Source organism: Aristolochia californica, unplaced genomic scaffold (genome assembly GCF_029961685.1).
Source record: "Aristolochia californica isolate CCGP_79_NKW_82.1479 unplaced genomic scaffold, dmAriCali1.0.hap1 SCAF_1, whole genome shotgun sequence".
NCBI classification, from domain to species: domain Eukaryota; kingdom Viridiplantae; phylum Streptophyta; class Magnoliopsida; order Piperales; family Aristolochiaceae; genus Aristolochia; species Aristolochia californica.
Genome location: NW_027181770.1, coordinates 6,952,570 through 6,975,599, shown reverse-complemented (window position 1 = coordinate 6,975,599; position 23,030 = coordinate 6,952,570). Strand labels below are relative to the sequence as shown.

The 23,030-nt window shown below is 40.0% G+C and overlaps 3 protein-coding genes across 6 annotated transcripts; 2 read left to right on the top strand and 1 right to left on the bottom strand.

Annotated features, from left to right (window-relative positions):
• Window positions 1–8,677: 8,677 nt before the first annotated feature.
• On the top strand, window positions 8,678–12,116 carry LOC137957953 (4-coumarate--CoA ligase-like 9). The gene is made up of 7 exons (XM_068805226.1): window positions 8,678–9,451; window positions 9,567–9,958; window positions 10,233–10,422; window positions 10,499–10,644; window positions 10,734–10,801; window positions 11,211–11,313; window positions 11,830–12,116. The coding sequence occupies exons 1-7, from the start codon at window positions 8,827–8,829 to the stop codon at window positions 11,953–11,955; spliced, it is 1,650 nt and encodes a 549-aa protein (XP_068661327.1). The 5' UTR covers window positions 8,678–8,826; the 3' UTR covers window positions 11,956–12,116.
• A 631-nt stretch (window positions 12,117–12,747) lies between these two features.
• On the top strand, window positions 12,748–13,830 carry LOC137945407 (UPF0481 protein At3g47200-like). Its single transcript, XM_068791293.1, has 2 exons — window positions 12,748–12,927; window positions 13,252–13,830. The coding sequence occupies exons 1-2, from the start codon at window positions 12,748–12,750 to the stop codon at window positions 13,828–13,830; spliced, it is 759 nt and encodes a 252-aa protein (XP_068647394.1).
• A 1,185-nt stretch (window positions 13,831–15,015) lies between these two features.
• LOC137957906 (E3 ubiquitin-protein ligase RGLG2-like) lies at window positions 15,016–22,925 on the bottom strand. 4 transcript variants are annotated; one of them, XM_068805225.1, is made up of 12 exons: window positions 22,895–22,925; window positions 21,643–21,941; window positions 17,968–18,052; window positions 17,726–17,866; window positions 17,523–17,636; window positions 17,166–17,263; window positions 16,642–16,721; window positions 16,468–16,573; window positions 16,057–16,184; window positions 15,679–15,856; window positions 15,485–15,541; window positions 15,016–15,389 (listed from the first exon to the last, which is right to left on the bottom strand). In XM_068805225.1, the coding sequence occupies exons 2-12, from the start codon at window positions 21,898–21,900 to the stop codon at window positions 15,309–15,311; spliced, it is 1,326 nt and encodes a 441-aa protein (XP_068661326.1). In that variant the 5' UTR covers window positions 21,901–21,941; window positions 22,895–22,925; the 3' UTR covers window positions 15,016–15,308. The 4 variants fall into 4 exon arrangements, with proteins under 4 accessions (XP_068661326.1, XP_068661324.1, XP_068661323.1 ...); XM_068805223.1 differs by lacking the exon at window positions 22,895–22,925 and adding an exon at window positions 22,113–22,625 and having other exon boundaries at window positions 21,643–21,996; XM_068805222.1 differs by lacking the exon at window positions 22,895–22,925 and adding an exon at window positions 22,113–22,625.
• Between the last annotated feature and the right edge of the window lie 105 nt (window positions 22,926–23,030).

Sequence of the window (23,030 nt, the reverse complement as noted above, 5' to 3'; positions counted from 1 at the left end):
ATGATCAACATGGGAAATGTCAAGATTTGGTGACGGAGGAGGTGTGTCTGATAAAGGTATGTCTGGTAGAGCGTCATCATAAATAGCAGACATTGTAGGAGGATGAAACATGATACTCTTATTTGCAGCGAAAAAATGTTTAAGAGGGAATTCATTTTCAAAGAAGGTAACATCTCGGGAGATAAATACTTTATTGAGTTGGAGATCATCAACCCTATATCCCTTTTGTCCATAAGGGTACCCAAGAAAAATGCAACGAATGGCACGTGCATCAAATTTGGATGGTTTGTGGGCGTGAGAAGAGGCAAAACATAAACATCCAAAAACTCGTAAATGAGAGTAAGTGGGGATAATATGAAATAATTGTTCATAAGGTGTTTTACCTTGCAAGACTGGGGTAGGTGTCCGATTTATGAGATAAGCAGCTGTTAAAATGGCATCTCCCCAAAATCGTTTAAGAAGGTGTGCTTAAAAAATTAAGGCTCTGGACATGTTTAGAAGGTGTCGATGTTTGCGTTCGGCTATCCCGTTTTTTTGTGGGGTGTGAACACAACTGGTTTGGTGGATAATGCCTTTGGACAAGTAGTAAGTGGCAAGAGTGAATTCAAGGCCATTATCACTACGCACAATTTTCACCTTGGAAGCAAATTGGGTTTCTACCATACTAATAAAATTAGTTAGGTGAGTTTGAGTTTCAGATTTGTGACGCATCAAATAAATTCATGTGCATCTAGTAAAGTCATCAACTATAGTAAGGAAATATCGGACCCCAGAAATTGATGCAATATGGTAACCCCCCCAGATATCAACATGCAATTTTTCAAAAGATGATGTGCTAGAAATTGTGCTCAAAGGAAATGACAATCTAGTTTGTTTAGCCAAGGGGCAAACTAGACAATTGTTTGAACTACAAGAATTTTTATTCAAAAATGGAAATGAGACAGATACTTGATGTGATGGATGTCTGAGACATTGATGCCAAATACCAGATGGAGAATGTACGGAATAACATGATGATGGTTTTGGACGATCAAGGTAGTAGAGACCCTGCCGTTCAGTTCCCGTCCCAATCATCTTCCCCGAGCCTAGGTCCTGTATGGCAAAAAAATGGGTGAGGAACACTGTGATGCAAAGAGAATGATGAAGAAGCTTGCTGATAGAAATGAGGTTTAATTGGAAAATTGGGACACATAAAACATTGTGAAGAACCAAACTAGAAGAGAAAACGACTTGACCAACATGCATGACATTAGAATGAGAACCATCTGGTAATTCCACTATTTTGTTCGTAACAACTTGCCAAGATGTAAGCAATGTATGACAGCAAACAATATGGTCAGTGGCACCACTATCTAGGATCCATGTGGCTTGCTTATTGGGAGAGGAGAAGTAAAGTGCTTCACCTAAAAGTTCGTCATGAGTAGAGGAATTACCCACATGATTTGCCATTGATGGCTTGTTATGACTGAGCATTTGTTATATTTGTTGGCATTGTTCCTGAGTAAAAGGAAAGGAGTTGGATATGTTCTTCTTCTCTATGGGCTTAGTGGATTCTGCAAACTTGAGTCTTCGATAGAAATCAACGGTGTGACCCTTCAAATTGCAATAAGTGCATTTCAAATGTGCCCGCCAATTTCCAGCATGGTGACCGTCTTTGTGACATTTTGTACAGGTGGAGAAGCCACCTTTCTTGAATGAATTTCTGACAGTGAAAGTTGCTGCCTCAGGTTGAATGATGCTCCGTTTATCAGATACATCTTTTTGTCGTTCATGTCTGAGTACTAGAGAATAAACCTTGCCAATCTTAGGCAAAGAGTCCATTATCAATATTTGTCCACGTACAGTAGTAAAAGATTCACTTAATTCTATGAGAAACTTGATGATTTTCTGTGTTTCTCGATAGGATAGTTCTTCTTTCATAGAGCCACAACGACAGTGTGAGATAGGACAAATAGAATCTCTCTCATCCCACAGTTCTTTGAGTTTTGTAAAATATGAGTTAACAGACATATTATTCTGTACGCAATCATGTATTTCATTCTCAATGTGAAATAATTGGACGTTGTTTACCTGAGAAAAGCGGTCGCACAACTCATTCCAAATTGTTTGTGCTCCATCACAATAAAATACGCTTGCTGCAATATCTCTAGAGATTGAACTCAATAACCAAGTTTTGACAAAATTATCAAAACGAATCCACTGTTGTAATTCATTGTCGGTATTGTTGTCTGGTCGTTGGAGAGATCCATCAACAAAATCAAATTTGTTTTTTACTGTGAGGGCCACAGTCATGGAATGACGCCATGTGTTGTAATTATCCTCAGTGAGAAGTTGCGGTACGAGAACCAACCCAGGCTAATCTGAATGGTGAAGATACAGTGGGTGATTCGGATTAGTAAAATTGGATGTCATACTAGCGATATCCTTGTTAGAAGCTGGTGTGCGCCGACTGGGACTCTAGCTTCGGCTCGGGACTTCCAGCTAGACTCCTTAGGTCCGAGTTGACTCGGCAGAAAACTGGTTCCGCTCGGCTCAGTATATTGGCTCGGCTTGGCTCGGCTCGGCTCAAGCTTTGGCTCGGACCATAAAGCTTTGATTTAATTCAACGCATCAGCTATAAATATTTTTCTCGTTTCTGCAGACAGAGAGCGAGGGAAAATAAATCAGCCGTCGAAAGGCGCAGTAGCGGGACGGCGCAAGACGTCGGAGAGCGGTTTGCGAGCGTAGTCTGCGGCAGAGGAAGGCCGGAAGGCGGTGGCGGGGACGGCGCAATGGCCGGATCTGGGAGACCTTTGGTGGAGAATAAAAGAGCTCATGTTGCGTCTCTTGAAGATCGTCGCAAGTTTATCTCCGTACGTCGAACGAGGGTTTGGGCATCGACGGAAACGTCGTCGAAATCGGAAGCGGCAACGAGACAGACGGGAAAAAAAATAGAAAGAGCGATCTCAAGATCGTCGCTCTGATACCATGTAAAATTCTTTCTTTCCGATATGAAAAAATACATTCAGAATACGTTTACATATAAGGGAACAAATCCCGTTTGAAATTAAAATTAAAGATCTGTAATTATCGGATCATGACCAGTTAATCTCGGATCGTAAGACCCGTTAAGTTCGGATCTTCAACACTTCGGAAACTCTTTTCTGCTTCCATTGGATTTCCATACCGAGATACAAAATCCGTTAGCTTCCAAAAAATTTTATCTTCCTTCTTGGATTGATTTTATTGATGTTTATTCGGATGAGTTTATTTTGGAAGCCGTATTACTCTGCTCCGTAAATTCGGTTGGAGCTTGATTAGCTTACTTCCCGGGATTTTTGTCGCTATCTCAGGTTTTTCGGCGTCATGGGAAGAAGACACTGTTGGAAAATTTGATTTTCCTAACTTAACAAACAAACTTAATCAAGCGCCGGTTAAGCGCTTTCCGACCCAACCTGGACTGGTTCGGGTCAATCTGACTCGGGCCACTTATGTTTTCTACCTCGATATACATGTCTGGTCCAAAACTGATACATATTTCTGCCACGACTCGGATATATTGATCTATTATTTGACTTAGTGCGACTCGATAAATTTTTCTCTGGCTAGATTATTCTTTGGAAGAATTGACGGATTATTCCTTGATCTGCATATTATTTGATAGATATATGTGTATTAGATTATTTCATGGGTCAATTTTACAAGGATTATTTTGGTTCGTGTTATATGGGCCCAAACCCATTACAATTGTTGTTATTATGTCTCATTGGATGAGACATTATTATTGAAGAAGAGGTGGCCTCAGTATATGTTACATCAACGTGACAAAGGAGCTTATTACTATATTCACTACCCGTAAGGACATCTATGTTATTTCACCGTGATGGAAGAGTTTATTACTAACTCTATGTTATACCCCCATGAATTGACATTTATTACTCCTACCACTTGAGAGTCATTGTCCTATGTAGGGACACGATGATGGAGTTTTTTTATTACACTTTTGAACAACGTATAGATCCACTACCTACATTGAAAGGAGTGTGCCGAACATCTAGCATGAGTTATTTGACTGGATTAAAGAGCAATGTCATACGACTTGAAGTGATTTTACTCTCACTTTTCTTATGCCAATTGGGCCTCCTGAACTAGAGCACTAGCGTGAGGGGGAGTGTTGGAAGATGTGCCACATTATATAAAAAAAAAGATTTTATACATCATATGTAGCAAGGTGGGAGTTTATGCTATTCTCTCACTCCCAGCTTGAGGGGGAGTGTTGGAAGATAGGGCCCAAGCTCACACGACCAAGGAAGACTTACATATTCAAGTATATTAGAAGATGGGCTCAAACCCATAAGACCAAGGAAGACCCATGTATACAAGAGATATAGAAGACGAGTTCAAGGCCCACAGATCAAAGAGAAGGCCCATAGACCCACATACAATGATGGCAGGATGGTAAATAAAGAGTCATTTCATAGAGATGGCATTGATGTAATTAGGTTGAAGTTCCAGGGTTAAAATCCTAAACCCTAAGTGTAGGGGTATTATTGTAATATGGTAGTTTGGTTAATCTATAAATTGAGTTTTAGGGGAAGGGTTAGGATCATCAAGTCCATAACCTCTTCTCCTCCAGTTTTCTCCCAATGGTGTCTCTCTCATTTTTCTCCATGACCTAAATTCATGGAGTCCTGAAAATCAACAATCTACTTTCTCGTCCATAAGATTTAAAAGTTTGAAGTATTGCTCAATTTCCCATAAGTTCTTGATCGCCTTCAAATCTTGTATGCCCCCGTATTGTTTAGGCTCAGAAACCTTGATCTTCATGTGTGTAGGAACCCTTTGTCCAGTTAAAATGGCTCGCTTGAGAATTGCCATCCTCGTTCACATCTCTTCCAACTCCATTCGCATCTCGTTAAGATCGTTGTGGGTATCCCCGCCTTTAAAATTACAATGACGACATGCACAATGTTCTCTAGCCCTTGAACAACTTCAAGGTTACGTTCTCGAAAGTCCACCATCTTTTGAATCTTCTCCTCCTAACTCGAGCATTGGTGCTCCACCTTCTCAAGCCTAGATTCAAATAAAATTAAACGAGATTTCGTTTCAAAGACTTTCTTCTAACCTTTCTTTGGTTGAACCTCCAACACCAATTTCGAGGAAACCAAGGTTGGAACGTCTCAGTTCAGATACCAACTGTGAGAACTGAACCTTTGCTCTGATACCAACTGTCACGCTGCTAGATCAAACTAGAAAAAGCTCCTAGTCCCTTAACGTGTGACCTAACTTACTTCAGGTGAAAAGTAAGCAGTCGCACCGTCCTACCTATTTAAAGTTTGAGAATAGGTCGAGGGCGTTGCGCCCCCGATGCCTCTAATCATTGGCTTTACCCGATAGAACTCGCACGCTATCCTGAGGGAAACTTCGGAGGGAACCAGCTACTAGATGGTTCGATTAGTCTTTCTCCCCTATACCCAAGTCAGACGAACGATTTGCACGTCAGTATCGCGGCGGGCCTCCACCAGAGTTTCCTCTGGCTTCGCCCCGCTCAGGCATAGTTCACCATCTTTCGGGTCCCGACAGGTATGCTCACACTCGAACCCTTCTCAGAAGATCTAGGTCGGTCGACGGTGCAACCCGCTAGGGGGATCCCGCCAGTCAGCTTCCTTGCGCCCTACGGGTTTGGTCACCCGCTGACTCGCACACATGTCAGACTCTTTGGTCCGCGTTTCAAGACGGGTCGAATGGGGAGCCCGCAGGCCGACGCCGAGAGCACGCAAGCGCCTAGAGGGCGCGTCCGATCGGACGCGTGCCACCCACCTCGGTCACAGAGACGACGTATCCGCAGGCGGGATCAACCGCCTGGGCTTGGGTCGCCCCCGTGACCCGCGACGGTCCATGCCCCGAGTCGAGCGGCGGACCGGCTCTCGCCGTCCCGCATACGACCGAGGCGCATCGCCGGCCCCCATCCGCTTCCCTCCCGACAATTTCAAGCACTCTTTGACTCTCTTTTCAAAGTCCTTTTCATCTTTCCCTCGCGGTACTTGTTCGCTATCGGTCTCTTGCCGCTATTTAGCCTTGGACGGAATTTACCGCCCTATTTGGGCTGCATTCCCAAACAACCCGACTCGCCGACAACGCCTCGTGATGCGACAGGGTAGGAATTTGAAAATATTTACAAAGTAATTTACAAGGCCCTATTTATAGGCCAAAAAGGGATAAACAACCTTATCCCTTATTCAAACTCTAACCAATGAGAAATTACCACCTAAGCAATTGTAAATCTCAAATTTATTCAAATTTAAATAAGTCATTATCCCACATGCCTAAAATTCCTCAAAAATCATATTCCCCAACTTCAAATTTTGAATTTTAAACCCATTAGCCAGCCATCTGGATAGACCCACGTGCATGGGCCACCCTGGGTCGTGTGTATGCCTGGGATGTGCGTAGAGCCACGCATATGTGTATCAACTATCATGTCTTTCCAAAATTGAAACGTATTAAATGCCATGAATTGGTTAGCACTGACACATCCACCGTTTTATCTACTGGTATCACATGATTTTGTCCATCTCTACCTTATTAATTTAATTTACCATTAAGAAAGTGTAATATCTGAGTTAAATAATTATTGGATTAAAAATTAAGTTAAACTAAGTAACACAAAAAATCAATATCTTTTTTTCTTTCTCTCCAATGGTATCTCATGCTATGATGGCCATTTTCTTCTTCCAAATGTACGATTTCTTACAATTTTTATTGTTTGAATAGGCCTCCAACTTTAAATTTTGAATTTTGAATCTATCAGCCAACCATCTGGATAGATTCGGGTGCATGGGCCACCCTGGGCCGCGCGCTCGCGTATCAACTGTCATGTCTTTCCAAGATTGAAACGTATTAAATGCCATGAATTGGTTAGCATTGACACACCCACCCTATGATATGTTGGTATCACATGATTTTGTCCATCTCTACCTTATTAATTTAATTTACCGTTAAGAAATTGTAGCATCTAAGTTAAACTAAGTAACACAAAAAATCAATATCTTTTTTTCTTTCTCTCCAATGGTATCTCATGCTATGATGGCCATTTTCTTCTTCCAAATGTACGATTTCTTACAATTTTTATTGTTTGAATAAGCCTCCAACTTTAAATATTTAATTTTGAATCCATTAGCCAACCATCTGGATAGACTCGGGTGCATGGGCCACCCTGGGCTGCGCGCTCGCGTATCAACTGTCATGTCTTTCCAAGATTGAAACGTATTAAATGCCATGAATTGGTTAGCATTGACACACCCACCCTATGATATGTTGGTATCACATGATTTTGTCCATCTCTACCTTATTAATTTAATTTACCGTTAAGAAATTGTATCATCTAAGTTAAACTAAATAACACAAAAAATCAATATCTTTTTTTCTTTCTCTCTAATGGTATCTCATGCTATGATGGCCATTTTCTTCTTCCAAATGTATGATTTCTTACAATTTTTATTATTTGAATAGGCCTCCAACTTTAAATTTTGAATTTTGAATCCATCAGCCAACCATCTGGATAGACCCGAGTGCATGGGCAACCCTGGGCCGCGCGCTCGCGTATCAACTGTCATGTCTTTCCAAGATTGAAACGTATTAAATGTCATGAATTGGTTAACATTGACACAACCATCCTTTGAAATGTTGGTATCACATGATTTTGTCCATCTCTACCTTATTAATTTAATTTACCATTAAGAAATTGTAGCATCTAACGTCAAACTAAGTAACACAAAAAATCAATATCCTTTTTTCTTTCTCTCCAATGGTATCTCATGCTATGATGGTCATTTTCTTCTTCCAAATGTACGATTTCTTACAATTTTTATTTTTATTTTGGACCACTTCATTTTCCTTTATAGGAGATAAATAAAATGATAGCCATTTAATCACTCCCCATATATTCACCGTTATCCAAAGAAGATAAATTGTTTGTTATCTTTTTATGCAATGTTTGGGAAGAATTAACAAAAACACAATGTATTAGAGAAAAAAAAGATTAATTAATATTATATGCTTGTTATTTAAGTATGTACATAGCAATAATTGAACACTCAAATATAAAAATAGATATATGCATAAATTTCAATAATAAAACATCAAAATAAATTTAACATATGATTTTTTAAAATAAATTTTAAAATTAAAACAAAAATAAATAAATAACTAAACATAAAAGCAATAGTATTGCATCAAATACTCAGTAAGTGATGTATAAAAGGGATAACTTAATTTTTGAAAGTATTAAATAATTAAATTATATAAAAATAAAATTATTTCTAAAACCTATAATCTATTGGTCTCAAGACCCATCGAGATAAATTTAATGATAATAAATACTCAAATTATTAAAGATGTATATCATGATTGAACCATTACGAAAAAACCATTTGACCGGACGACTGAGATAATTGTTTTATCAGATGGTTAAGATAGCCGTTGATCATGATCAAATGACTGAGATAGCCCTTTCGCATGTTTTACACCAAAATGGTTTTTCATATTGGTTTAACAGGTACCAAAAATCGAACATCAGTTAAAAGTGGAAAAGACTCAGTTTGGGGCTCAAATCGGTCCACGAGTTTTTTTGTTTTTCTTCCCTCAGCTTAGTAATTAAGAAGAAGCTCTGGAAGCCTGCAACAAGGCGCGACTCTTCTTCAGTTCGCGATGCCTGTCTGATTCAAAACCTGTGGCGAAGATAAAATCCTAGACCTTCCCTAGCAACTTCCACATTTTCCCTTTATAATTTCTTCGTCAACATCTGTCACGTCTTCTGCTCTGCCACAATTTTCGTCTCCAATTCTAATGGCGGAAGCGGACTCTCCTCCTCGCTCGGTGGATCCTCGAAGTGGGTTCGACTCTCGGACCAAAATTTTCCACAGCCTCCGTCCGTCCGTTCCTCTCCCTCCTCTTGACCTTCCTCTCTCCGCCGCCGACCATGCCATTTCTCTCCTCTCCCCGTCGCCCGCGACTTCATACCCTGACAAGCTCGCTTTCATCAACTCCACTACCGGCATCTGTCTCTCCTTCTCGGAGTTCATCACTCAGTTTCGTAATCTAGTCACCTCCCTTCAGACCTCCACCTCCCTCTCCAAAGGCGACGTGGCTTTTATCCTCGCACCCACCTCCCTCCAAATCCCCGTCCTTTATTTCTCGCTCCTCTCCCTCGGCATCGTCATTTCTCCCGCTAATCCTCTCAGCACTCCCACAGAAATTTCCCACCAATTGAATCTCTCCCGTCCCAAGATCGCATTCGCCACCTCCGCCACCGCATCCAAGCTTTCTTCTCTCCCTGTCATCCTCCTCGACTCTCCCGAGTTTCTCTCCATGATGATTGGCACGGATCGCAGGCCCATTGCTCCTAAAATTGTACACCAGCTCGATCCTGCAGCCATTCTGTACTCCTCCGGCACCACCGGAAGCGTCAAAGGTGTATATGAATTTTCCCTTTTTTTTTAGTAATATTGTTGTTATCTGTTCAAATCTTCGGTTGACGACGAGTTCTATACCTGGAACTAAATTTTGAGGCCTATTTCGTAGCAAAGGCGTGCTTCTGACTCACCGGAACATGATTGCCATCACGGCCGGACTGCACGGCCTTCGCCAGTTGGACGGGGAGGTGCCGGGGGTGAGCCTTTTCACGGTGCCATTGTTTCACGTGTTTGGGCTCTTTATGTGTGTGAGAGCGGTAGCGACGGAGGAAACTGTGGTTCTGTTGGAAAAGTTCGATTTCGTAAGTATGTTGAAGGCGATCGAGACGTACAAGGTGACTTACATGCCGGTTTCGCCGCCCTTGGTGGTGGCCATGGCGAAGTCGCCTGAGGTGGATAAGTATGACCTGAGCTCCCTGATTGGAGTGGGATGCGGTGGGGCGCCTCTCAGCAAGGAAGTGACTGAGAAATTCTCCAGAAGGTTTCCTAACGTTATGGTTGCTCAGGTGATTTCTCTCTTCCCCATCCATCTCGTCGGTATCGGGATTATCGATATGAGTGATTTCAGCAGTTCTCATACGTGTATCGAGGCTTCAACACTTGAATTTGGTCTTCTCGAATCTCGATTCGGAGTAGACTGACTCGAGGAATTTCTGGTTAGAGAATTCTGTCGATTGATCTGTAAATTAGCCAGCTAAAGTATGAAAGTTTCAGACCATCAAGGCCTGGTCCAGTGCTCCATTCCTATCAGTCAGCTTCTTACTCATCTATTCTGTCCAGGGGTATGGTTTGACAGAAACTTGTGGCGTCGTCAGTAGAACGGCAGGACCTGAAGAGATCCAACGCTATGGGTCTACAGGACGTTTGGCCGAGAACCTTGAAGCCAAGATAGTGGATCCTGAAACAGGTGAACCTCTGCCGCCTGGAAAACAGGGGGAATTGTGGCTGAGAGGACCTAGCATCATGAGAGGTAATGACTCTACACTTATCTGATCTTATATCTGCTATAGTGAATTGGACCTTACATGTAAAGGCCTTAACTGCAGGTTATGTTGGAGATGATGAGTCCACTGCTGCTACTTTGAACTCAGAAGGCTGGTTGAAGACTGGTGACCTTTGCTATGTTGACGAGGATGGTTTCCTTTATATTGTGGATAGACTAAAAGAATTGATAAAATACAAAGCATACCAGGTAGTTAAAGCAAGAAGAAAAGATTTAGATCTTCTGATTTGTTTGCTTTTATTCACATTTACCAAAGGTAATTTGCCTACGTTTTGCAGGTTCCCCCTGCAGAATTAGAGGCATTACTTCAATCTCATCCTGAAATTGCTGATGCTGCTGTGATTCCGTATGTTATGATCTGCTGATTATCTTTGCTTACATTTTCAGTTTTTAAGTCTAAAAGGCTACCATAACAAGGGTGGAAACATTTTTAGTGACAAAAATAAAAAAATGAGATAGATTTTGGCTCCTGCTGATCAAGGTCAGGATTACTTGAGAGAGTTCATGCATATTGTTTGGACTTAATTATATACTCTCTTTTTTCATGGTAATTCTAGTCTATGAGGAACTCAAAATAGTAGAAAAGTTGCCAAGAAATCTAGAATTGTACTAGAAGGCCTATTCGATTCGTGCAATTTGGTGCTTTTTTCTCTCCTTGGCTTTTCCATAATGAGAATCTTGAGCGGTACAATCCTTTTAAGTCAGTATTGAGGGATCTAAAGCTTAGATCTCATATAGATTTGTCTTTGATGCAGGTATCCTGATGAAGAAGCAGGGCAGATACCCATGGCTTATGTGGTCAGACAACCAGGCAGCGACCTTAACGAATCACAAATCATTGATTATATTGCAAAACAGGCATGTATAGTCGCTTTTTTTTTATTGCAAACCAAGCATGTCTGTCATGGATGTCTTGTCACAGAATGCCTACGCCAAATTTCATCTTCCAAACTTGAAATAATCTGAAAACGAACCATACAAGGGAAGCACTGAAATAGCTTCACCAAATCTCACCTTCCAAACATAAGAAACAGTCTGAAAACGGTGCCACACTCATTTTAGCTCGGCAAACTACCATCTAAGATGAGATCCCTCTTGTGTTCTGTTGTTATTTTAAAAGGGTCAGAACAGGCCAGTGGAGTGATGCCAAGGATGATCAGTTAATGAAGCAAAAGACACTTTAAATCAAGTATTGATTGTTGTTATTCGTATCCAGATTATATTCTGGAAATGGGAGTGGAAGTCTTGGAAATCTTTCATGCCAGATGTTCTAGAGTGCCAAAAAAAAGAGAAATTTCCTTCTGGTTCCAACATAATTCAGTTTATTGATTACATCTGTCAACATGAACTCTTAACAAACCATTGTTTTTGCAGGTGGCTCCATACAAGAAAATAAGGCGGGTTGCGTTTATAAATGCAATACCAAAATCACCTGCAGGGAAGATCTTGAGAAAGGAGCTAATTAAGCATTCTGGCACCGGATCTCTGTCCAAATTATGATCATTGTTGATTTTTCAAATCAGTAAAGCTACTGAAAAATCCTTCTCAATAACTTAAATGTTTTGATTTGTTTCCTCTCAAAATTGTCTGTTCATAAATAAGTGGTTGGGTGGGAGACCTAATTTTCAGCCTGAAATCCGAAGAGAAAAATGAAAATGGAAGGCGCGCTTAGCTTTCCTTAGTTTGCATACTAGGGATCAAATTCAGTTAAACAAACTTAAATGGTTGTTCCAATCCAATTTTGATTTGGGTAAGAGCATTTCTGGAGCTGAATGAACAAAATGAAAGTTCAGATGCTGGGAAAATAAAATCTGCAAAGTCCTTTGATCCTTACCTGGGGTCTGATCTTCTGCTCACATAAAATCAACGCTGGAGAATTATGGTCCAAGGCAAAGGGCGGGCCGATTTTTGTTCTTGCTACTGTCTATTAACAGCCACCTCTTCCGATCAAAAGAAATATTCGCTTCCCCAACCCTTTTTTCTACTGTGGACAAGTGTTGGGTTTACGATTCCAAGTCCAGAGATCCAAAATGGTTGATACGAGTCCAGAGGTCGTCGTTCCGCTGCCTGCAGCATAAGACTGAAATCGTATGGGTAAGACTAGCTCTGGCTGCTTCCTCCTGCTTTAGAGTCAGGAACGAGTTCGTGTCTCTTTTACTTTGTGAATTCTCTTTGAAAAAAAAAACAAAGAACTTCCTTACTAAGGAAGATGAAACTAAGATTAGATGCATTCAGTGTCGTCATCTTCCCCATTTAAAAAGACAATATAAACAAAGTAATCATCTCGCGTCTATGAACGTAGCAGACGAAGTAGAGCAGAGGAACAATGACTCGATACACAGAGTGCCCTCGCACATTTGTGATCTGAACAAAAAAGCCTACCAGCCACAGCTTGTGTCCTTCGTGATCGAAAATCAGCTTCCTCTGCGGCTTCTGCTGAAGTTGGTTGCTACCCAAACTGGGGAAGAAGAGGTGATCAAATCTTCAGTTTCTTAGTTTGTGCATTTGTATCGACTGACATTGATTCATCTTTAATTAGTTTCTTTTGATCGATTCATGATCTTCTTCTGCAATTTCATGCACGGGTGCAGAGTGAGGATTAGAAAATCCAAGTGAATACCAAGATCCTGAATTTTTAGCCGCGAAATGCTGGATCCTCCCATAGTTAATTGTCTTCACGTTCTGGACTTGTTCAGAACGAGCATGATCCAGGAGCCGCTGCCTCCCCGTTCGGGAGTCCCCAAGGGCGTGGGGATTCCTATCAGTTAGTCGTTGCTCAGGAGTAACGAGTACCAGACCTACTACTCCAACTCGCTCGGGATCATTAGATCAGCGACGGAGCTTCACGAAACCGGGGTCCGCTTCAAGAAGAGCAAAACCGACTGCCTCATGTACATCACATTCCGCAACGGGGTGCTTCGTCTCCCTCCGATCTCCGTCAACGACGAGACGGAGTGCAGCCTTCTCAACCTCATGGCCCTGGAGCGACTCCACAACGGGACGGGCTATGAGATAACCTCTTACGTCTTCTTCATGGACAACATCCTCGACTCGCCCAGAGACGTGAACCTCCTCCGGTACCGAGGTATCCTAAAGAGGGCGCTGGGGAGCGACGAAGCTCTGGCGAAGCTCTTCAACAGACTGTCCAAGGACATAGCACCAGATATCGACCCCAATTTTCCATTGTTGATGATTCATCGTGACCTGAACAAGTACTGCAAGAACAGCTGGAACAAGTGGAAGGCGAATCTCAGGCACAACTATTTGTTTAATCCCTGGGTAACGTCGTCGGTCGCCGCAGCCGTTCTTCTGCTGCTTCTCGGAATATCTCAGACCGTATACACTATCCTTGGCTACCACAAGCCACCGGGCTGACGTAAATGGATTCTCTTCATTTCCTGAACGCCGTAAGCTATTTCATGGGCAGATTTCGTGGGGTGGTCGATGATTTTTAAATTTCTGTGGTTTCAGAAGTCTGCAAAGCGAGAAAGAACTGTAGGGATTACAGGTTCAAAGAATGGAAATACAAAAAATTTCTTGTTCAATCAGAGTACACAGATTCATGCAAACGCTTGCATGGATTCAGTGCTAATCCATGAACAGAGTATTTGACCTCTGACCTATTGTAAATGTTGAAGCAACTGAGATCAAAACTGCATCATAACAGACGAGGGGAGGGGATGAAAATATGCAAAGACGGCTCTAGTTCATGGTTTCCTCGGAAGGGATTGGGTTTGTCCATTATTTGGATTTAAATTCAAATCCATATCATTAGGAAAGGGAGGTGGTCTAATTAGATGTCCTTCACAATTGTATGTCAATTATCAAAATTAGAGTTTGATTACTGAGATCCCCCGACCAAGATTAAATTAAAAGAGAAGGTCACCAGAGATGTCACCTAAGCATCGTCTGAGTGCTACATAAGCAAAGAAGTTGGCATATGGTACCGTAAGAGAACTCCACCCGAGCAAACAAGGTCACACTTAGGCGACACATGGTGGTGTAAGAAAGTTTTACCTAAAAGAAAAATGTGACATTATTTCAAATGGATAAGATGAGGTTCTACACTCTTAGAGATAGTCTTATCATGCGTCTATCTCCCCTTGTTTGTGTACCTATAATCAATAGAAGCATCTTTTAGGTGCGAGGAGGACCTTTTGGAAGAAGAAAATTGTTGAAAAATTCTCCAAATCTTTTGTGAGAAAGCTTTAAGTCTATCAAATTCGTAGCAGTAGACAATTATCTTTACCACTACTTTGTTACTATCCTTGGAGTTGTCACATACAATACGGGATCAAAACCTTCTTATCAAACACCTAGTGGACACTAGCTACAAAACTGAAGGTAGTCAACCAAGGAAGTTCTGATACATCAAAGTTAGAATCAAGTTCATCTTAGAGATTGGATTTTACCTTACTTGAAACCTTGTAACTTTCCTTGTTATGTAAAATCATCATCTATCTTCACCCTCGAACTCTACATGTAAGGGGAGAAAAAGAAAAAGAATACCATGTAAAGCACCGAGTCCCTGCTGCAAATACATCAAAGCATTGCCCTTGAAGTATTCAAATTCACCTTCGATCAAACATATTCCACTTATGAACAAGTCTACAGTCATGAATTTTACAAGAATTTAAGCAAAAAGAAGAATATACAGAAGAATCCATTTGCAGCACCACCGATACATTTACAAAAAGAATCAACTCATACCACAACCACTCATTTTCTCGTTCCACAAGAATTTAAAAGAATTTTTACTAGGTAGCAAAAGAAGGAAGAACGGCAAAAAAAAAAAAAAAAACAACAACAACAACAACCTGTGCACCGAAAGCCTGCAATGATCAGTCAAGGTCTCAATAGAGTTTTATTCTTTTCACGATGGGACTTCTGCAGATGGGGCACAATTGGAGATCCGGTCCACACTCGGAGCATGTCTGTACAACAAACAAGTTACAAATGCTTAATGTTTTATCCATAAACCAACTTCTCAAAAGGAGGACAATTAGGGAGGGAAGAGTGCAAAGAGTACCTGATGCCCACACCCAAAAGCCATATCTTTGGGGTTAGAAAGGCAGATGGGGCAATCCTGCATGAATGATTCAAGGTAATCATGTTCAGTCCAACTGACAAATAATAATAGCCATGACAAGTAAAAAAAGTACTAAAAAGTGAAATAATATGCAAAAACCAAATTAAACAAGAAACAAGACGGGATAGACCAACCTGGTTATTCCCTGCAGAACTTGCAGGAGCAGTGCCAACAGGCGTGTATGGATTATAAGGAGGTGCACTTTTCTGGAAACTGCTCGATTGAGAAAACCTTTGTGCTGTAGAAGGTATTCCATTATTTCTGAGTTGTGGGGGAAGAGGGACTCTCTCTGGAGATTCCCCTCTTGAACGTCTGCAACAAGTACTCAGAAAAATAAACAGTAATAAGTATGTGTTCGAAAGAAAGTTTAAAGTATGAGAAAAATATCCACAAACTCTTAAATTTATCCAGGAGAGTATTCAGATACTTTAAAGTCAATGGAAGAGAAAAATAAACTTCAAGGTAAAAATGAGACACATTAAAGAACCCAGAAAATGGAGTAAAGTATATACCCTAATAACTTAAGTTCTATTGTTGCTTTATACTGTGAAGGAATTTCCATCAGGGCTGACAGTGCAAACTCCGTCTCTTTCTTTGACCGGGGGACATTCTTTGACATGATCTCTGTGAAATTCACAAACTGCACAGACAATAAAATTTTCTTACATTAACATTATTTTCGAACAATATGTCCCAACATTTTTTATTTTTTTTGAAGACAATATATCCCAGCAAGTTGTTGAGAGAGCCGAAAGTGAACCCATGAAATTCCAGTTGTTGCAGGGAATATCCATTAAATAAGTTTTCAACTTTCAGTGGCCAGCCCAGGATCAAGGACCTAGATCATCCATGTTGGCATGAAAGGCCTGAGATAGGCACTTCAGCTGATTATTACCATGAGATTGTGAAACAAGAATTTATACCTGAAAATTGTCAAATGCTCTAGATGGTATATTATCATCAAATTCCCTCATCGTGTCCCAAGGGCCGTCCCCAACACCAACAACTATGATTGAGAGCGGATAGTTACTGCAAGATTACAAAAATGTTAGGAAACAGTAATTACAGACAAATATTGACCAAGTGAAGCTACCAACCTGGCTTTCACAATTGCATCAATAGTATCTTTTTCTTGGGGGCTCAAATGATGAGGTGGTGTATCGATACTTCTTGTAACCTGGGCACCGAAGAAGATAATAGAAGCATTAGCTTTACAGAAATAGATGGAACAAGGAGATGTATGTGTTTGGTGGTAGATTTCTTTTTCTTTTTTGAATGTTGAACCTCATATAACTAGGTCAGACTTGAACCAAAGACCTCACGCTAAAAACCTTGCCATATGGCTTCTGAATGAAAGGACCAATACATGCAGGTAGATATCTATCTCTATCATTTATGTATCGGCAAGCATTTTGTAGGGATGCATTCAAAATACCATAAGATAATTGAGCTCAAACATTGTTTGTCAACCTAATTCAGCACATGATACATATTTATGAAGTAATGTTTGACTGCAAAACTAATCTCGAGTGTTTGTTGGTGGCATAGAAAAAAAACTGCTCTCACGAAGATGATGGGAAACAAAACCTAAGACATTATCTGTCGAAAACAAAAAAAGCACCTGTCCATCTGCAATTATTAACAGAACATGGTACTGTCCACCACTTTGTTCAACAATTGTTATCGCCATTTCAATTATAGGAGCAAATGATGTAGGTCCTGCAACATGCAAAAGTCCATTCGAAGTCATAATTACGTAACTTGCTAGAAATAGTACAAGCCATAAAATAACAGTGCCAAACACTAATTGGTAATTTAAAAATAAATTAAAAGAAAATGATGATAATAGTAATAATAATACTGATGATGATGATAAATAATGACAATAAGAATAAATAATCACAATAACAAAAAAACTAACAACAAATATGTCCAAAAGAATAGTAGTAGTAGATAACAGAACAAGCTTAGGAGAAACCTGCTAGCCGGAGTTGTGGGACGATTTCTCTATAGCATGCCAAAGCTTCCTCAAAACCATTACACGACCTCTCATCTGGGTAAAAACTGAAGACATCTTTATCATGTGTATATGCTGCCACAGGAAAAATTTATTGTTTAAAATTCAGCCGCAACAATAACCTGGAATATATCTTGTAGTCTCTCTACTAGATAATAACCTACCATCACCAAAACCAAAACAAGGGATCAAATTATCCTCATCAAAAGCAGATAAAGTGCCACCTATAATAGAGATTGCCTGTTCATAAGGGTTCTGATGCTCTCCAATGTGGTGCAAGCTCCGGTTGTTAAATGATCTTTTACCTGATTTTAAGAATATACCACAAACACTTAAACAAGGTCAACAGAAGAAAATTTAATTGCTACAGAAAAGAGTATGGAATCTCTATCAATTGATGGCTAACCTGTCCACTCATTGCTCTTTGTGAAATCAATACCAACAATGAGATTTGAAGACTCAAGCCCTGCATGGGCAAGAGCCTCTGTTACCTGTTGAAGAAATGAGTTATTCTCACAATCTCATGATCAACCAAAAGCTGGGCTGTGGAATTATTCATCAAATCTATGCTTCAGAAACATCACAGCACTGTATAATGATCATACTCTTCATATATAAAATAAAAAAACTTTACTGATGAGAATAAACAAGTATACTTAATGCCAAAAATCAAGGAATGATTGAAACAATCACCCTTTCGATCAACATTGAGACTAAACAATCCCTCTGTATTTTGATATAATATGACAACTACCAGGTGACAACCCTTTGACAAATCCCAGTCAACTTGACACCCTTTCTATCCTGAAAGTTAAAGCATAAGATTAATGAATTGCAAATGCAACTTGCTTGTTAGACATAAAATCAGTAGCATAGCCGCAAATCACCCAATTATCACTTCGCCAATCAACCAATTATCACTTCTACAGCTTTAACCATCCTTTTAACAATAGACATGGAACACAAATCCTCATATGTGTAAGACTTCAGTCAAGACTACCCATTCACCCACATAATAAAGGAACAAATAAGGATAAAAGCTGCCAATTACCCAACTATCACTTCTACAGCTTTACCCATCCATTTATCAAGAAGTGTGGAAAATAAATCCTCATCCATGTAAAGCTTCAGTCAAAAATACCTATTCACCCACATGGTAATAGAACATATATGAATATATGACTTGAGATCAAGCATGTTAGTTTTGTAATTTTACTTTTCTACATAGATGGAAGATTAAAATAAAAGCATGTTTATCTAAATATGACATATTTATAATTTTACACATTATTCATATAGAAACTAGTCGTTTGTTTCACAAGTTTCTCCCGCTGAGTGTTATTCTGCAGTTCTTTTATAATTTTGTTATTTTATAGGTTATCTTGCCCTTTCACTACCCAATTATTTTGCATGTAAACTGTAAATATATGCATAAGAAAACACCCATTACCGTTCACAGTTTGGGGAATATGTAATATTGGTAATTGGAACTGGCAAAAGAATTATTCCAGCTGGTCTCTATTGTTACCTGTTTACAAACCTAAGTGTAGAAATCATTGAGCAGAGACTTGCTTTTAAAATCCACTAGTTTGGCAATTTCCTTCCTTTGTATGTAACTGAATGCTCCTTATTGTATCCCTTCACCTTTTGTTTATTTCATTATACTCTATGTTGTGAAGTTGGGTCCAAAACCAACACTAAAATGACTAGCCAAGTTAAGAAACCTCTTTTCCAGCTAACAAACCCAAGATCTTTCTACTCTTTGGTCTACGTGGGACTATTCTCTGACATATCTTTTCAGAAATTTGAGTGCAGCAATTAAAAAAGAGTAGAAAAGCTGCAACGAAACAAACATTCTTTGCTAGATGGTTTAAATTTTTACATGAAGAAGATGTGGCATCAATATAATGGTCACTCACTTAATGTTCACAAGTATTATCAACTATTATGTCGTCTTAGACAATATGACATTAAAGAAAATACCATGCCTCTTGCTGAAACTAGTTTGTTGTTCCTCCGACCAGTTACCAACACATCTTCATGTCAAGTAGACACCTCCAACCTCCAACCTCTATCACAACCCCTTCTCTTGGCGAGTTCGGTCCCATTTCCTTGAGAAGCTTGGCATTAGCCATTACATTCCTGAAAATTTTGATGAAATGTGCAAGCTCCATGCAGGGCTTCGAATCGCTGAATTTGGCAAGGTCCTCCTCTCAGTCTGCCTCACTCACATCCTTTGGGGACTCTAATCAGAGAGGAATGGCAGACGCTTCAGAGTTTGTAGATTTCTGGATGCCATCATTGATAGTATCTTCATATCAATCCTGGCTTGGGTCAACATCCAACTTATTTTTGAAAGCCTTCAAGGGGGTCTTCTCAGGAATAATTGGAGAGTGATTGCTCAGATGTCCTCCCCTTGCCACCTTTTAGGGAACTCTTGCCGTTGCGGATTCCACAACAACTGAAATCCAGGCGCTCCATCATGGCCTCCTCATTTTCCGATCCTTATCCAACAATCAGCTTTGGGTTGAGGGCAACTTCAAGGCGGTCATTAGCTGGTATTCCAAACCAATTGATCCCCTATGGTGTGACTGGCATGTTTTTCATGAAATCTTGGATGTTTTTTCCTCTCTTTCCTGTATTTGGAGTCATGTATCGAGGTCAACAAATCATCTTACCGACTCCATTGCTAAAAAAATTGATTTTCCCTCCAATATCTCATTGTAACTGAAACTGTCCCTGATGTTTTTTCTTTTACCATCGGGCCTTGAAATAAAAACCGCCATACTCCAAAAAAATACAAAAAACTGTGGTAGGCACCTTGTTGTAAAAATTGATCGAAATTCAAAATCAGGTTGCTCTAATTGGTTAAAATTGTCCAGCTCACTCTTTACATTTATTTGGTCTTAGAATATATCTGTTTTTTTTTCTAAAGTATTCCACCCATAATCATCATTTCTTTTCATTCATTCATGATTATAAATAGATCAAGCAACTGATAATCCTAATTATTCAAGTACTCACTATGCATTAGGATAAACTTGGAATTTTTTGCCTGAAAACAAGAGTTAATTTGACTCACAAATTATTTCTATTTTTTCGCAAAAGGGACAACGTTAAAATTTTTAAGCATTAACCAACTAAAGTATCTCCCTCTTACCATTAACTTGACTGACAACATGACTCTAAAGCAAATTCCATGTCACTTGCTGAAACTAGTTTGTTACTTCTCCAACCTATTACAAAAACATCACCATGTCTACTTTGGCAGCAATTGCACTTCCAATAATCTCTATGGCAGGAACCTTGTCATAGAAACTGATCAAAATTTAAAATTGATCAGCTCCCTCTATACATTAATTGATGTTGAATATGACTGCTGTTCTTTTGTAAATTAGTACTCCTATAATCATCATTTCTGTGCATTTCTTCATGATCATGGGTACACAAGCAACTAGCAATCCTAACAGTGTAAGTACCCGCAGTCCATTAGCAGAAACATTGAATTCTTTGCCTGAAAACAAGAGTTAATTTGACTTATAAGTGATTTCTATAGATAAATATCAGTAATAGTTTTTCAAAAAAAGGACGACATCAAAAATTTTAAGAGAAATTTCTGCTTCTCTTGTAATTAACTTGTACGACTTGTTATGAATGGATTCGTTTCCTCTTCCAAAAGCTACTGATGGATTTGACACTTCCAAAGAATCTGTATTCCATTCTTAAGTAGCTTAAAAAGCTGTAAGAGTTGTGTCAAGTCCTTCATGTCCACTAAATTAACCCAGAATTCTCTATCGCATGTTAATGGTTGAAGCCACGTGTAGAAGGACTATGACAGAGAGTAGACGGAGATAAGGCAGGAGAAAGGATAAGAATCAACTTTAAATTTTTTTATTTTTTATTTTAAAAGAAGAACGGAATCTTCAATTACGAGAAAGGCCGTAAACGAGAGGTCATCAACCATCGCCTACATGAGATTCTCCAATTATTTAAATAAAAGTATCGAACAAAGTAATCCATTTAATTAAAATAACGCCAAAAAATTAGTAAAGAGGGAAATTTAAAGGAAAAAACCGCGAACCTGATCCAAGGAATTGTAATTATCAGCAATCCTGGAATACCTCCTGTCCAGACGGCGAGTTGGTTGGACATTTGGAGGAGGATAACCTTGAGGTGGTTGAGATGCATAACTCTGGGAAGAAGGATTAGGAGATTGGGAGTAATTTTGGCCCCAGGAATCACCGTGGTTCTGATACGAAGAATATGAAGATTGCGAGCAGCTTTGCCCACAAGGTGAAGAAGATCTCGAGAAACTCCTCTTCGAATTTCCAGCCCCCATGAACACGTAAAATTTTGTTGATATTCTTCAATGTTCAACCTCTAATGACCACAAACGAGATTCAACAATCCAACAAGTCAGAAAGAAGCGCACTGGCTGCAAAACAAAACTCCAGCAAAAAAAAACAACAACTTGAAACATATATACAGCATCCATATTAGACTTGACAACGCCCAACGACAATTCAAATTTCAAAGAAAAACGATTTCAACCTGAATCAAAGCGAGCCGACTTAAGAGAAGATTCCCCCGACTAATACAAAATACCGACCGACAAGGCTTTAAAATCCTCCGCCAAAGCGGCTTCGAAGTTAATTGCCAAATGTCAGACGGAGACAGAACAGCGCACAAAGATAAGAAGCAAATGTGAACACGCGACCCTTTAAAAATAGAAGAAAGAGAGGGAGCGAGGGAAACTGGGAAGAAGAAGTGCAGTCAAAAACAACAACCCATTTCTCGTACCAAGATGGAGATGGTAGGAAAACTTCATTATCTCCATAAAACCGCGGCGAGAGACTGGGGAAAGATATCGCTAGACAGTTGCGATGTCTCAGCAGTACAGATGGAGAAAGGGGATAAAAAGTGGGATAGCTTTTTTTCTGTAATTTATAAAGGCAGACTCAAGGAAACTTCCGCCGGGAATCCAAGCCCAAACGATTCGGGATATGTCAGATGCGACTCAATTCATTCCGGAATTCCGGATGCGGACCGTAGAAGGATCAAACTCAGTAGGCTCAGACCCTTGTCTCGAATTTCTGGTTCCGGCTGTGGATCCGCCAGGTCCCTTACGGCCGCCCTGAACTGGTGTCGGTCGGATCGCTTGTCGTATCTGTTTCAAGGAGATGCTAAAAGCGGCGGCTCAGCATGCAGAGAAAGCACGTAAACGAGGGAATCTTTTAGTTTTAGCGACTCTTTTGAAAAGGACGGCAGATTTATCTATTAAAGCAGTTAACCCAGAAGAAAGGCCTTCAACACCGGCCGCTTGGCTCACCTACCATCGCTCAATCATACGGACCACTCCCCATGCCAGAACGAAGAAGCTTCTCTTGTTTTTCCAATTTCGATTTTGGATAACAGAGAAGATCCTTTTTGTTTCTACTTAATTAGGGATGATATTGAGAAATCATGGAT

What these genes read in the sequence shown, in the direction of transcription:
- LOC137957953 (XM_068805226.1), top strand. Translation starts at nt 8,827, where the DNA reads ATGGCGGAAGCGGACTCTCCTCCTCGCTCGGTGGATCCTCGAAGTGGG. An exon ending in AGGACCTAGCATCATGAGAG is followed by an intron (nt 10,423 to 10,498) that starts GTAATGACTCTA and finishes CCTTAACTGCAG; the next exon opens with GTTATGTTGGAGATGATGAG. An exon ending in GCTGATGCTGCTGTGATTCC is followed by an intron (nt 10,802 to 11,210) that starts GTATGTTATGAT and finishes TCTTTGATGCAG; the next exon opens with GTATCCTGATGAAGAAGCAG.
- LOC137945407 (XM_068791293.1), top strand. Translation starts at nt 12,748, where the DNA reads ATGAACGTAGCAGACGAAGTAGAGCAGAGGAACAATGACTCGATACAC. An exon ending in CCCAAACTGGGGAAGAAGAG is followed by an intron (nt 12,928 to 13,251) that starts GTGATCAAATCT and finishes AACGAGTACCAG; the next exon opens with ACCTACTACTCCAACTCGCT.
- LOC137957906 (XM_068805225.1), bottom strand. Translation starts at nt 21,900, where the DNA reads ATGGGGGCTGGAAATTCGAAGAGGAGTTTCTCGAGATCTTCTTCACCT. An exon ending in TTGTTTTGGTTTTGGTGATG is followed by an intron (nt 17,637 to 17,725) that starts GTAGGTTATTAT and finishes TTCCTGTGGCAG; the next exon opens with CATATACACATGATAAAGAT. An exon ending in CCCACAACTCCGGCTAGCAG is followed by an intron (nt 17,264 to 17,522) that starts GTTTCTCCTAAG and finishes TGCATGTTGCAG; the next exon opens with GACCTACATCATTTGCTCCT.